The 13,607-nt window shown below is 43.4% G+C and overlaps 1 protein-coding gene across 2 annotated transcripts in view; it reads right to left on the minus strand.

Annotated features, from left to right (window-relative positions):
- Window positions 1–3,350: 3,350 nt before the first annotated feature.
- LOC113424388 (long-chain fatty acid transport protein 2) overlaps window positions 3,351–13,607 on the minus strand; it is a 33,385-nt gene continuing 23,128 nt past the window's right edge. For both annotated transcript variants that reach the window (XM_026686059.2, XM_026686058.2), the window contains 3 exons: window positions 12,634–12,731; window positions 5,252–5,382; window positions 3,351–4,368 (listed from right to left, as the gene is read on the minus strand). In XM_026686059.2, the coding sequence (XP_026541844.1) occupies window positions 4,192–4,368; window positions 5,252–5,382; window positions 12,634–12,731 (406 nt within the window). In that variant the 3' untranslated portion in view covers window positions 3,351–4,191. The remainder of the gene's footprint in view (window positions 4,369–5,251; window positions 5,383–12,633; window positions 12,732–13,607) is intronic.

Below are 13,607 nucleotides of genomic sequence, written 5' to 3' on the forward strand. Positions count from 1 at the left end.
AAGTCTTTTTTATTGGTTCATCAGGCATCCTGTCAACTCACATTTATGATGAGGTTCTTCTTAATGTCCAAGCCTTTGCATATCTGAATTGTGGTGTAGGAAGATAATAAGGTCTCAACCCCATGATGATGATGATTGAAGCAGCTGCATGGTAATGGCTTCAGGCAAGAGTGAGGGAGCCTCCCCCAACCCAACAAGGGTCAATTTAGTGACCAATCAGGATTACAGATGTGACCACATGACATGGACCTTAACTACATTTACCATGATACATTCCCTTAAGGGGACAACACACAATTCCCAACTAACTATCCCAAATCCCATTAACTCTAAACTGTCAGGACAGTACACTCCCCGCCTGGAATTGTAAATTTCACTAACTAAGTAAAGAGCAATTAACTAAGATAAACAGTAAAGAGTAATACTAATTGAATAGCAGATGACTATATAACTAAAATAAACAGTTAGCTATATAACTAAGAGAAACAGTAAATAACAATAAAGCATCAGACAAAGCAAAGCATGCAAAGCTTGAGATTCAATCTTCAAGTTCAGCCTTTCTCCACAGCAACACAAGGCTGGTGAGGTGTCAGGTGTAGAGCTTCTTGGTGCAAGTCTACTGGTCACCACTGGTGGCCTTTTAAGGTGGACATGTACTCTTGGTGGCAATGGTGAAAGTCTGGTGGTCGCTTCTGGTGGTCTTTTAGGGTTGGAGCAGTACTCTCGCTTCCACGGTGTCAAAGGGCGTCCGAAGGCTGTCGGAATGGATGGTGCTAAGGCATCTGCCTGGGTTGGGGCCTGCATCCCATCGACACTGACAATTCCTGAGATTCCCCAACCCAGGTCTGTCTTGAAGGCAAAGGGTGAGTATCTTGGGCCTTTGACTACTTCAGTGTGTGCTAAGGCAGGGGTCCCCAACCGCTGGTCCACGGACCGGTACCAGTCCGCGGAACAAGTCTGACCGGGCCGCTGGTTGCTGGGCGCCGCCATCTTTTTGATAAAAAGTGCTTCCGGTGAGCTTTTCCGGGTAGAAAGCTCACCGGAAGCACTTTTTCATCAAAAGATGGCGGCGCTCGCTCGTGAGCTTTTCGGGTAGAAAGCCATTTCTACCCGAAAAAGCTCACGAAGCGCCGCCATCTTTTTGATGAAAAAGTGCTTCCGGTGAGGTCACCGGAAGCACTTTTTCGTCAAAAAGATGGCGGCGCCCAGTTGATGCCAGTACCGGGCGCGGCGCCCAGCTGATGCCGGTACCGGGCCGCGGCATAAAAAAGGTTGGGGATCACTGTGCTAAGGCATCAGGGGCATCGAATCCCAGCAAGAGCAAAATCTTGGCTTCAGGATCTATGGTGGGAAATAGATGAGCCATATGCTTCAGGTGAGGTATGTTGCTAGCTACCTCTGGTGTTGCAATTTGGCTGCGGTCATCTGGTATCCCATTCCATTCCAACACGGGGGCAGTAGGAACTGGGAACTTCCATCTAATGACTGTATACAGAGTCCAGTAGCTTCCCTCCCCGCCGTGCCTCTTGGTGCAGTGCATGTTGATATCATGAAGTGCACTTCTTCCTTCTGAACATCAAAGAGGTCAAAGAATGTGGACCTGGCTAGTGAGCAATTGCTCTGAGGATCCAGTATTACATACATCTTCACTGCTCCTTCTGGGCGTCCAGCAGGGTAGACTTTGGCTAAGCAGATCTGACAACACGAGCGAGGGGCTGGTATGCCATTGCACACCACCATGCAATTGACACTCATCACTGGCTCTGGGTGTGCTTCTGTAGTACGTTGAGCATCCTTGTTTAAATGAGGGCTATGAGATGTCTGCAGTGGTGGATCGGCCTCTGGATGCAGCCGGGTGCATGTCACTTTTGCAGATATGACATTGCACTTTGGCTGTGCAGTATTTGGGTGAGTGTTTGATTCACAACACTTGTTGCAGAATTGGAGCTCTTTTATCAACTCTTTCCTTTTGGTCAGGGATTTCACTGCAAACCCCTGGCATTTGTTCAGCAAATGTCGAGTGTGGTGCAAAGGACAAAACTGTCAGACAGTTTTGACAACTGAATCTTGTCTGATGTGGTATATTTAAACCCAGTGCAGGGTGTGGGATTTCTCTGTGCTGCCATGATTCTGTGGAGGTTGTGTGCAGTTTTTTCCCAATTGTGGGAACTCATGATGCAACCTACTACCCAGTCTCCCCATTTCTGCTGCTATATTGTGGCTTGGATGTTTACAAATGACCTTTCCACTCATAGCTTCACATCACAGCATAAGGAAGGACAAGGATAATATTAACATCTCAATTTCCCTTTTGTACTGAATAGAGATGACATGATTCTTACTCTGTGGTTCTTACACTAGTTCCAGAGCAGGTGACTGAACTAATCATTTTCTTTGCACTCTCAATCTTTTTGTCAGAAATTAAAATCATCACACCACAATTATGAAGTGTTTCCTAGAGACTGGAAAGTGGAAACAATCAGGATATAAAACTGCTGATGGAACTTACAATTATTATTTTTAGATCAATATTTCCAAACCTTGGCAGATTCTAGTTTCACATTTCCCAGTAGTGGCCTTCTGTCTGGGAATTCTGGAAAGTCCTATGATGGAATGTAATGAGAAGGTGGATCCCCAAGAGGGAGGGGATCAGAGGTGGTATTCAATAGGTTCTGACTAATTCTGGAGAACCATTAGGGGACATTTTGAGTAGTTCGGAGAACCAGCAAATATTACCTCTGACCCCATCTGCCCCCATCAAGTCTTTGCCTCCCGAGTCCCAGCTGATTTGCTAGATCTTCTTTTGTTGCCCTGCACAGGAGAACGGAGCTGGAAAGCAGGTTAGTGGGGTGGGGAGGGAATGGGATTTTGCAGTAACCTTCCTCTGCCATGCCCACCAAGCCATACCACACCCCTCAAACTAAGGCCACAGAGTTGGTAGTAAATTTTTTTGAATCCCACCACTGGAGGAGGTGAATTCCAGAGGAGTAAGAGATAACTATGTGTGACCAAAAGAGGGTGGAGACAACCCCACCCAAAAAAAAAATATTAAACAGAGTATTCTGTAGATATAGCTCAATTGGAGAGCTCAATCTGGCAAGATTTTGTCTATGAGTATGAAACAATAAATAACTTGGTGTAGAAGTATGACTACCTGTTATTCTTGGTTTTAGGCCTGACAGGTCCAAACATCTCGAGGCTACAGGATTGGGAATCTGTAAATGTTAATATTTTCCCCCAATGGCCACAGGTAGCATTGTAGAATCAAGTATGGTTTCCAGATCTTGTCCTCTGTCTGGCCACATTGAACTTGCTCTTTTGAATTGGATTCCATGAATGAATGCACAAACTTTACTAAATGCTGGAGTTTTACTTATTCTATTATCCTCTAGTTAAGGCATTAATATCATAGGTAAGATAAAAATATATACTATATTTCCTCCATATACAATGAACTACAGAGTCAAGAGATTAAATCAAAAATAAATTCTGAGGGTGGAAACTGTTTACTGAATTTAAATGATAACAGATTATTTTTAACTGACATGAAAAGATTCCTTGTAATTTTAAAAATTGACCAGGAAATATAAATCACATCAATTCTGATTTTTAAAAATAACCCTCAGCTTCCCCACTTTTCCTTTGGTTCTATTAGACTTTTAATACTTGCATAGATAGCAATAACTTGATGGGTGTGTGTTACAAGAAGCAAATGAAGCAGAAGATATGTATATTTATACTGAAGTGTATGAAACTTCCTTTAAGATAAATTCCAGTTACCTTCACAGGAAAAGTACGCAGGCTTTGCTATGCAAAGTCAAGCACTTAAGTGGAACACAATGTCTGTGACACTGTTGGGACACAGGATGCCCATTTCATACATATTTTAATGCATACACATATTTACCTCCCTCTACTGGAGAGCAAACACTTCATGGGAATACAGAAAGGCTTTTTACTAGGGGAAAGAAAAAGAATAAGAATAAAATTAACTTTTCTAAATGTCCTTAAGTTTGGTATGCAAGATACCTGTTCCAGAAATCTTTAATTTGCCAGATATCTGCCAAATTAAAACAAAATTAATCCAAGAGAATTACTCTATTCTTAGGCTATAGTCAAGAAACACCAAGCTCTATTCCTGGGTTGCTATGCCATGAAAGAATGATGATGTGTTATCTTTTGAAGTCCTTTTCATAGTTTCCGCTTCTTCTCTGTGATAGAATGGTAGATCTCCAAAGTCAGTGGCACAAAGCTCTTCTCGGAATTGTCCAAGAAAAATAGGGGCTCTGTGATGGTGATAGGGTCAAATTCTTCCTTCACCAACTGAGTTTTGCATTTCTTGAAAGTCCCTGTTATCTCCAAGGCCTCCTGTGGTGAAAAGGAGCAAATCAACCCATTATTCCACTGTTCTCCTAAATGGCAGAATTAAAGCATTGGAGGAAGACTGTCAAATACATGCTGCACTTTCTCCAGAGTGCCCATCAGTTATATGGGAGTGGATGATAGAAGGGATAAAGCGGAGAATTTCATTTGTACCAGATAGGTAAATAGCACATCATATATCTTGTATAAGATGGAACATATTCATTTTACTAGTGCAGGCGGCAAACATATCATCATCATTTTAAAAAAATAAATCTCTAAGAACAACATAAATATCAATATTATTGTTCGGTTGGGATCTAAAAGCAGCTTGGAAAGCTGATTTAGATTAGAAAATGATAAAATAATTAAATTATCCTTCCTACAAAACTGCTAGATTGATTATAGCTATGCCACATTATATATACTTTGCCTCATTCAGGCACATTTTGCTGCAACACCGGCTTAAATTCTTGAATTCCATCACTTACCTTGATAATGAATTGGAATGAATATCAATTTTATAATGAGGCAGAGGAAGAGGCTACCTTAGGCAGAAGAAGCTGGGAGGTGACAAGAAGCTGCTGGAGGAAACAGTAATGTGCCACATGGTCTTGACAAATTTAAAATGTGTGGACTTCAACTCCCAGAATTCCCCATCCAGCAACACCCAATTTTGGAAGTGATGGATGGGGAAGAAGTTCACACATCTAGATACCAAGTTTAAGAAACACTGTATTAAGACAACCCAGATCCAGTCAAGATGGTAGCAGGATCAAAACTTTCACTCGTGAATTCTGTCTGTTTTTGATTGTTATCAATCCCATCAAAGTTTATTCACATTATATCAACTGATCGGTAAAACAACAATAGAACACAAGAGTCTCACCTGGATGCGAATAAAGTGAGGTATAGCATAGTTTGGCAGGTAATTCTTGGTATGTTCATATAACTGTTTCCCATCAAAGGATTCCCCTTCCTTTAATCGTATTGCTGCCATCCCAATCTTTCCTTCATGTCCTAGAAAATATCAGAATGGTCAAATATCTTCTCAGAATAGAAAGACACAGGTTTGCGCTGGAGGAATAGCAAGAGAAAAAGGTTGACTTAACCTTTTGCTTTCCAATTGTTTTGTTCCTCTGGATTCCAGAACCCCTCTTTGGCAAGCCAATAGTAAACCATTCATTGTAAAATGAAGATATAAATACTTACAAAAGCACTTTAGTCTGGTGTCATATAAAATAGTGCAAGTTATAAAAGAAGTATCTAAAACTCCATGGATAGAATGGATAGTTATAAAAATAAGCCAATTTGTTTCTTCTACTATACTACAGGAAGTCCTCAAGTTATGGCCATTTGTTTAACAACTGTTCGAAGTTACAAGAGTACTGAATAAAGGGCCTGCCTTGTTTCTTTTAAAGAAAAAGGAGTGAATGGGAGCAAAACCTTTGGGCGACATGCCTGTCCTTAAAAAAATCCAGATCTGAAAAAACAGCAGAAATCTCACTGCAAAAATCATTGCCAGAATAAGTTATTTTGGCAGTGTGATTTGGGGCCATTTTGTGGGAACTAGGCAGGAAGCTGAAGTGAAAAGGAGACTGTTTTTCACCCAGAAGGCCTCCCTTTCTGTCCACGCTGAGCCATATTTCTGTATGTGTGTGAGGGGGGAAATCTGGAAAAATCTCACTGCCAAAATTGTTATTATATAGTATTGGCATCTCCATTCCCAGTTTTCTGGAGGGTGTTGTTGAGATGCTTAAACTAAAATACAGCCCATGGATTGTGAATTTCAATATTCTAAGAATTTAATACCTGCTCTAATATACCATATTTTTCACACTATAAGATGTACCTGACCGTAAGACGCACCTAGGGTTAGAGGAGGAAAACAAGAAAAAAATACATTAGGTGTCCCCATCAGAGTACTGTGAATATGGAGCGTCAAATATGGAACAGCAGTGTAGTGAGGGAAGGAGGCAGAGCCTGAGAGGACCACAGATAGGTGTCCTCTTGTGTCAGCTCGGCCTATTGACTCCTGCACTGCAGAAAAGAGATATAAGAGATGGTCAATGACAAAGATAGAAGAGGTGGGGTTCAGCACTTTAAAAGGACCCTGCCGTGGCCTGGCTGCTATTCACCAAAGGACCGGCACCAGTCCACTGTTGGAGACTCCTGAGGTAATATACTTCATGATCTATGACACAATATTAACTTCATAAGACGCACAGACATTTCCACCCACTTTGTGCGGGGGGAAGGAAAGTGTGTCTTATAGAGAGAAAAATACAGTAATATACCTGTTGTGAATCAATAAAAGTGAATAACCTAAATGCAAATTAGGGGTTGAAAACCTGCACACTTGATTGGTCCTTATACAACAACTTGGGATTGGGCCAGAACCAGTCCCTGATTGGCCACTCTTGGGACTGTCCTTATTGGTCAGTAGTTTGAACCTGTTGCACATTTTCATTGGTTAATAAGGCAGCAGCTAACCCTATAAAAGGGTTACTGCTGCCCATAGCATTGCTCTGTTATGTTCTATCACTTTATTAAAGAGTTGAAGTCACTGGTCAGATGTCTGGTCTCCGTTATTCTCCATACTTAACAGTGGCGACGAGTATGGGATCCGGAGACCGAAGAGCTGACTAACCTACAGAGCAACTAACAGAGCACGTGGTCAACTCGCACCATCAACGGCAACATGGCCAGCGGTGCCGTACCAGCCGCTCCATTCAACCCAGAAACTGAAGACTGGGAGGCCTACATGGATCGGTTCCAGATGTTTCTGGAAACCAACAATTTGAAAGATGCGACAACCGGCAAAAAAAGAGCTATCTTTCTAACTCATTGTGGACCAACCGTGTTTAAAATGGCAAAGCGCTTGCCAAGCCAGCAGAGGTAAAAGAAATGGACTGGGACATCCTCGAGCCATTACTACGGGCTTACTACGCACCCACCGTGCCAACCCTAGTAAGAAGACATGAATATTACCAGAAGGACCAACGGAAGGGCGAAAGCCTTGCCAACTACATCGCGGACCTCCGGAACCTAGGAGGCCTCTGCGGGTTCGCAGACTTAGAAGAAGCCCTCCGGGACCGCCTGGTTCTGGGCCTAGAAGACGGCGCTATCCAGAGCAAAATTATGGCTAAGGGGGACATCAGCCTCACCGATGCCCTTAAAGAAGCCTCGGCAGCGGAGGCGACAAAGAAGTCGGCAGCCCAAATGCGCCGCACCAACGCACCGCTACGTAAACTCGCCACTGATACCTCACCTCGCTCAGAGAGACACCCGGTATCAACTCACCACGAAGACCTAGAGTCCCCGTCCGACAGCGATGAGGAAGAGGTCAACCGACTTCGAACGGAGAGAGATCAGTCCACACAACACTCATTTCGACCGTGTGCCGGCTGTGGAGCAAATCACCCACGATCCGGCTGCAAATTCCTCGACGCACTTTGCCGCCATTGCGGGAGACGCGGTCACATCGCAAAGGTTTGCAGAAGCAAACAGAACTCCAAACCCCGACAGGCCGAATTCCAGTCTTCAGGATTCTTCGCACACACCGAAAAAATTGAACCACTCCTACAGAAACAAGCCGTCCACCACTTCCACCAGGCGTGAAGAAACCAGGCGGGAAGAGACCCACCAAACAATCACCATAGGCCACGCTACATCCCTTGATGCCGGGAAAATCCGAGTAAAAGTCGCCATCGAAAACAAACCTTGCGTGATGGAGGTGGACTCGGGATCTTCCTCTCGATGGTGTCGTGGAAAACACTCCAACAGCTTATTCCAACGATTCGCCGACAAGACCTTAACCTCAAAGGGTTATACTCAAAGACTATCAGGGAAACCGAATCCCCGTCGTCGGGTCCCGCAGATTCCAGGTCTCATTCAAGGACCGCACCGTCGCACTACCACTGACTGTCGTGGATCGAGATAGGCCTAGTCTTCTAGGCCTTCAATGGTTCAGGCCGCTCGGAATCACTGTAGCCGGAGTCCACAAGGCCGAAAGCGTCGATTGGGAAGAAGCACTCGTGCAAGAATTCCAAGACGTTTTGCGAACGGACTAGGCAAGTATAAGGGGACCCCAATCTCGTTTAACTTGAACCCTGAAATAGCACCCATCTGCCTTAAGCCGCGTTGGGTGCCGTTCGCCTTAAAACCTAAAATCGACGAACAACTCGATAAGCTGATAGCGCAGGGCGTACTGGAACCCACCGACCACGCCCGTTGGGAAACCCCGATAGTGACGCCTATCAAGCCTGATGGGTCCCTAAGAATTTGTGGAGACTACCGGGCCACATTAAACCACGCACTGCAGCAAAGTGCTTATCCAGTACCGGTAGTGCAACATTTACTCCATTCCCTGGGCGGCGGGAAAGTTTTCGCCAAACTAGATCTAGCCCAGGCATATCAACAATTGCCTGTAGACCCAACCACAGCCGAGGCGCAAACGATCGTAACACATAGGGGCGCATTTAAATGCAACCGGCTCCAATTGAGTGAGCGTCGCCCTGGAATCTTCCAGAGTTTAATGGAAAGGTTGTTACAAGGGATAAAAGGCGTTGTCCCATATTTCGACGATGTACTCATCGCCGCACCTAACAAAGACATCCTAGAAAAAACGACTCAGAGAGGTTTTACGAAGATTCCAAAATGCAGGCCTCAGAGTAAAAAAAGATAAATGCCACTTATGTACCGAAAAAGTAGAATTTTTGGGATACCTCCTGGACAGCCAAGGAATTCATCCCACGAAGACAAATTACGAGCAATTAAAAGGCACCCACTCCAAGGAACAAGGCAGACCTACAGGCGTTCCTTGGACTTATCAATTTCTATAATGTGTTTTTACCCCACAAAGCAACAGTAGCTGAACCATTGCATAGACTATTAGACAAAAAAGCAACGTGGGTTTGGGGACAACGGGAACAACATGCTTTCCAACAAGTAAAGAAATTGCTAACTTCTGATTCAGTACTTATGCAGTACAACGAGACTCTGCCGCTCACTATCACGTGTGATGCATCACCTTTTGGGGTTGGGGCAATTCTGGCCCACGTGTTGCCAAATGGAGCGGAGGCCCCCATCGCGTTTTTTTCGCGAACCTTAGCTAAAGCTGAACGAAATTATAGTCAGCTGGATAAAGAAGCTTTAGCTATTGTTGCTGCAGTTAAAAGATTTCACGAATATGTTTATGGCCGTGCGTTTACAATAATCACTGATCATAAACCGCTACTGGGGATCATTGCGGGTAATAAACCAACCCCGTATATATTATCCCCCAGAATGACCCGTTGGTCTGAATTCCTGGCCTACAACTACACCTTGCAACACCGCCCGGGGAAATCGATTCTCCACGCCGATGCACTGAGCAGAACACCGCTTCCAGACGCTGTTGTGGATCCAGCCCCAACCCTCTCAACACTACAGATTGAAGCTCTACAGGCACCACCCTTGACGGCTAGAGACATTGCTTTTGAAACGAAACGTGACCCAGTTCTGCAACACATACTACGCTGGGTTGAACGGGGGTGGCCAACGGACCAAATTGCACCGGAATGGGCGCCCTTCAAAGCCCGCCAAACCGAACTGTTTTCCCAAAAAGGCTGTATCTTGTGGGGCGATCGAGTCGTAATCCCTGGCAAATTGCAACAGACTGTGTTGGCGGTATTGCATGAGGGACATCCGGGCATTGTGCGGATGAAATCACTGTGCACGCAGCTATGCTTGGTGGCCGGGAATCGACAAAAGAATCGAGGCCTGGGTCGCCACGTGCCAACGTTGCCAGGACGTCAGCAACGCCCCACCTAAAGCAAGCCCAACCGAATGGGAAACGCCGAGGGGACCGTGGTCCCGTATTCATATTGACTTTGCGGGGCCTACCAAAGGTCACACTTTCCTGATTACGGTCGACGCCTATTCTAACTGGCTCGAGATTCATCGAATGCACACAACTACAACTGACTCAGTTATTAATAAATTAAACAGACTATTTGCCACACACGGCTTTCCGGACGTGTTGGTCTCGGACAACGGCCCACAGTTCACTGCATTGCCCTTTGAACAATATCTTGCTGATCGGGGCATCCGCCATGCGCTAACCTCACCCGCGCACCCTGCGGCGAATGGACGTGCAGAACGCATGGTACAATTTGTGAAAAGACCTTGCAAAAATGGAATTTGGCAACATCGACGAGAAAATCAATAGAATCCTCTTATTGCAGCACATCACGCCCCACAGCGTGACCAACAAAACACCCGCTGAACTTCTTATGGGCCAGAAAATACGATCGCACCTTGACCGGCTCCACCCCGCTTTCGCACCGAAAAACCTTTCGGCTCCAGCAGCAAATGCCGGGAATTTAAGGTAGGCGATTTAATCTTTGCCAAAAACTTTTCCGGCGACCCGTTATGGATACCCGCAACCGTTACCCACCTCACCGGGCCTAGATCTTACCGCCTGCTAACAGACGATGGGAGGGTGTGGAAACGCCACATAGACCAGCTCCGATTGAGATTACCACCCAGAGGCCATGACTTCCCCGGTTCACCAACTCAAGGGGAGGGAGTATCGAGGAATTGACTTTGATACAACTAATAGCAGGTCAACGGGAGCCCTACAGCCCAGCGAAGCACCGGAACGTGAAGCGGGAGGGAGTTGATGTCTTCAGGGAACTTTAATACGGGGAAACCGAACTGCAAAACCCCGAAGAAACACGCAGTAGCAGAGACAACCACAGTGAATGCAGCACGGAATCGCCGTGCAGCGAAATAGAATTTAACAAAGGTCATCCAAATGCTCCACTGGAACCGGACATTAGACAAAACCCGGTGGAGCCTCGGAAATCATCCAGGCAGACCAAACGGCCTGCCTATCTTGAGGATTTTATCACAGTTCCCCTCAAACGGAACCCAAGGGGGAGGGGTGTTGTGAATCAATAAAAGTGAATAACCTAAATGCAAATTAGGGGTTGAAAACCTGCACACTTGATTGGTCCTTATACAACAACTTGGGATTGGGCCAGAACCAGTCCCTGATTGGCCACTCTTGGGACTGTCCTTATTGGTCAGTAGTTTGAACCTGTTGCACATTTTCATTGGTTAATAAGGCAGCAGCTAACCCTATAAAAGGGTTACTGCTGCCCATAGCATTGCTCTGTTATGTTCTATCACTTTATTAAAGAGTTGAAGTCACTGGTCAGATGTCTGGTCTCTGTTATTCTCCATACTTAACAATACCTGTTCTAATACAAATTATAACTGTGCAGGATAACAACTATCATCCAGTAGCTTTGGCCCACATGATTGCAAAAAATCCCAAAGTTCAAGGTGGTATCAATTTTTCAATAACTAAATAACCCCAAATTAATATTTAACTGATTTGTCCATCTAAAAGGCTGATTCAGTTGTTTTCTTTATTAACTTTGACACAACAACATCTGAACTATCATTCATATCAGATGGGATTTTAAACAAAACAAATTGGAAAAACAACTCGTATCCTCAACACCCAATCTGAAATGTTCTCTAAAATCTGGCTACCAAAGTGAACCTTGCATTATTATTTTTCCTGCAGTTATTATGAATCATAATAAATGTAAAACAACAGAAAAGATTGGTAACAATGCTTAAACTAGCAATCTCTATTTCTTGAAAATAAAAACAAGAACCAAAATATCAAACTTTGAACAAATACTAGGTAATTTTATAAGGTGTTGGTATATTTAAATACCCACCCACAGAAAATAGATATTCAATAATCATTTAACCATTCATAATTACTCTGCCAAAATGTCACATCCATAGGTTCCTTTCTAAATATTTTTGTCTGAATATATTTTTATTTCTGAATATATATTTTTAAATGTGTATCCTCCATGCCCACGAAACCTATTTCATAGCCTACTAGTGCCACCAGCCTCGCAAAAATCTGCCTTATTCATTATTTTAAAAATATTGTTGAACATTAACTCAACATTATTAAAACATGCTATTTTTAGCTTCAGTTTGTAACTAATCAGCATTTCACAATAACTACTTTTTATTAGCATGTGTTATAAACTGTTTCAGAAATACTTGAGTTCACTATTAATAAATAATAATAATAATAATAAATTCAAGAAAACAAGACCTTATCCAATATTTGCAATGGGAGCAATGTCCCTAAGGATTGTGACTGATAGGTCATGCAATGCCTGGTATGATTCTGGGCATTATTCTTTTATAGACATTAAAGATAGCTTTCTGAAAGAATATACTTTGATCTACCTGGCACAGGTACTCCATATACATTTACTTCTTGAATAAATTCCAGCATCACAAGAATTGTCTCAACTTCTGTAGTAGCCACATTCTCTCCTTTCCACCTACAATACAGTGAAAAAGAAGTGATTAGCACCACTTGTTCATATTATAACTGAATTTTCTCCAAAAACAAAAAACCCTTCATTTATTACTAAAGCATGATTGTAAATCTCAGATGAAGTGATCTACTGGTTAAGGCACCAGGCCAAATTTCAGCCCTTCTGTGTTCCCTCGCAATATTGGCCTTGATTTATAGCAGATTCAGACTGGAGACTTCCTCCTTCACAAGTAATTTCTTGATCTATTTTCTCTGAAAGGCTCAAGCTACTATATTCCCGTGTCTTTCTAAGTCCATAGACCATATTCAGCTGAAGTTTGGTTTTTGGAAGCTTTTTACTTATTCCTTACTAAAATTCTTCACTGGTTATACTCCACAGTACACATACCTGCGCACACAAAATAAAATGAAAGGGAGGGAGGGAGGGAGGAAGGAAGGAATTTATTGATTGTAATGCGACTCTGTCCAGTTAGTGTTCTCATTTCATAGCCAGATATATGGAATGTAGATTCTGCAGTCAAAAGGTTTTATTTTTTTATTTTATTTATTTTTATTTATTTGTCAAAAAGCTTACAATATAACAGAAACAAGAATAAACATATGTTTAAATACAAGAAATAGGAACTAATAATTGAGGACAATAGGACAGGGACGGTAGGCACGATTGTGCGCTTATGCACGCCCCTTACAGACCTCTTAGGAATGGGGTGAGGTCAACAGAGGTTAGTTTGAGGGTAAAGGAGCGGGGGTTTGAGCAGGTGACAACAGAATCAGGTAGTGAGTTCCAGACATTGACCGCTCTGTTGCTGAAATCATACTTCCTGCAATCAAGTTTGGAGTGATTTACATTTAGTTTATATCTGTTGTGCGCTCTAGTATT

The sequence above is a fragment of the Notechis scutatus genome, chromosome Z (genome assembly GCF_049901735.1).
Source record: "Notechis scutatus isolate UNSWTSFEM ecotype Mainland chromosome Z, rNotScu1.2, whole genome shotgun sequence".
Classification (NCBI taxonomy): Eukaryota; Metazoa; Chordata; class Lepidosauria; order Squamata; family Elapidae; genus Notechis; species Notechis scutatus.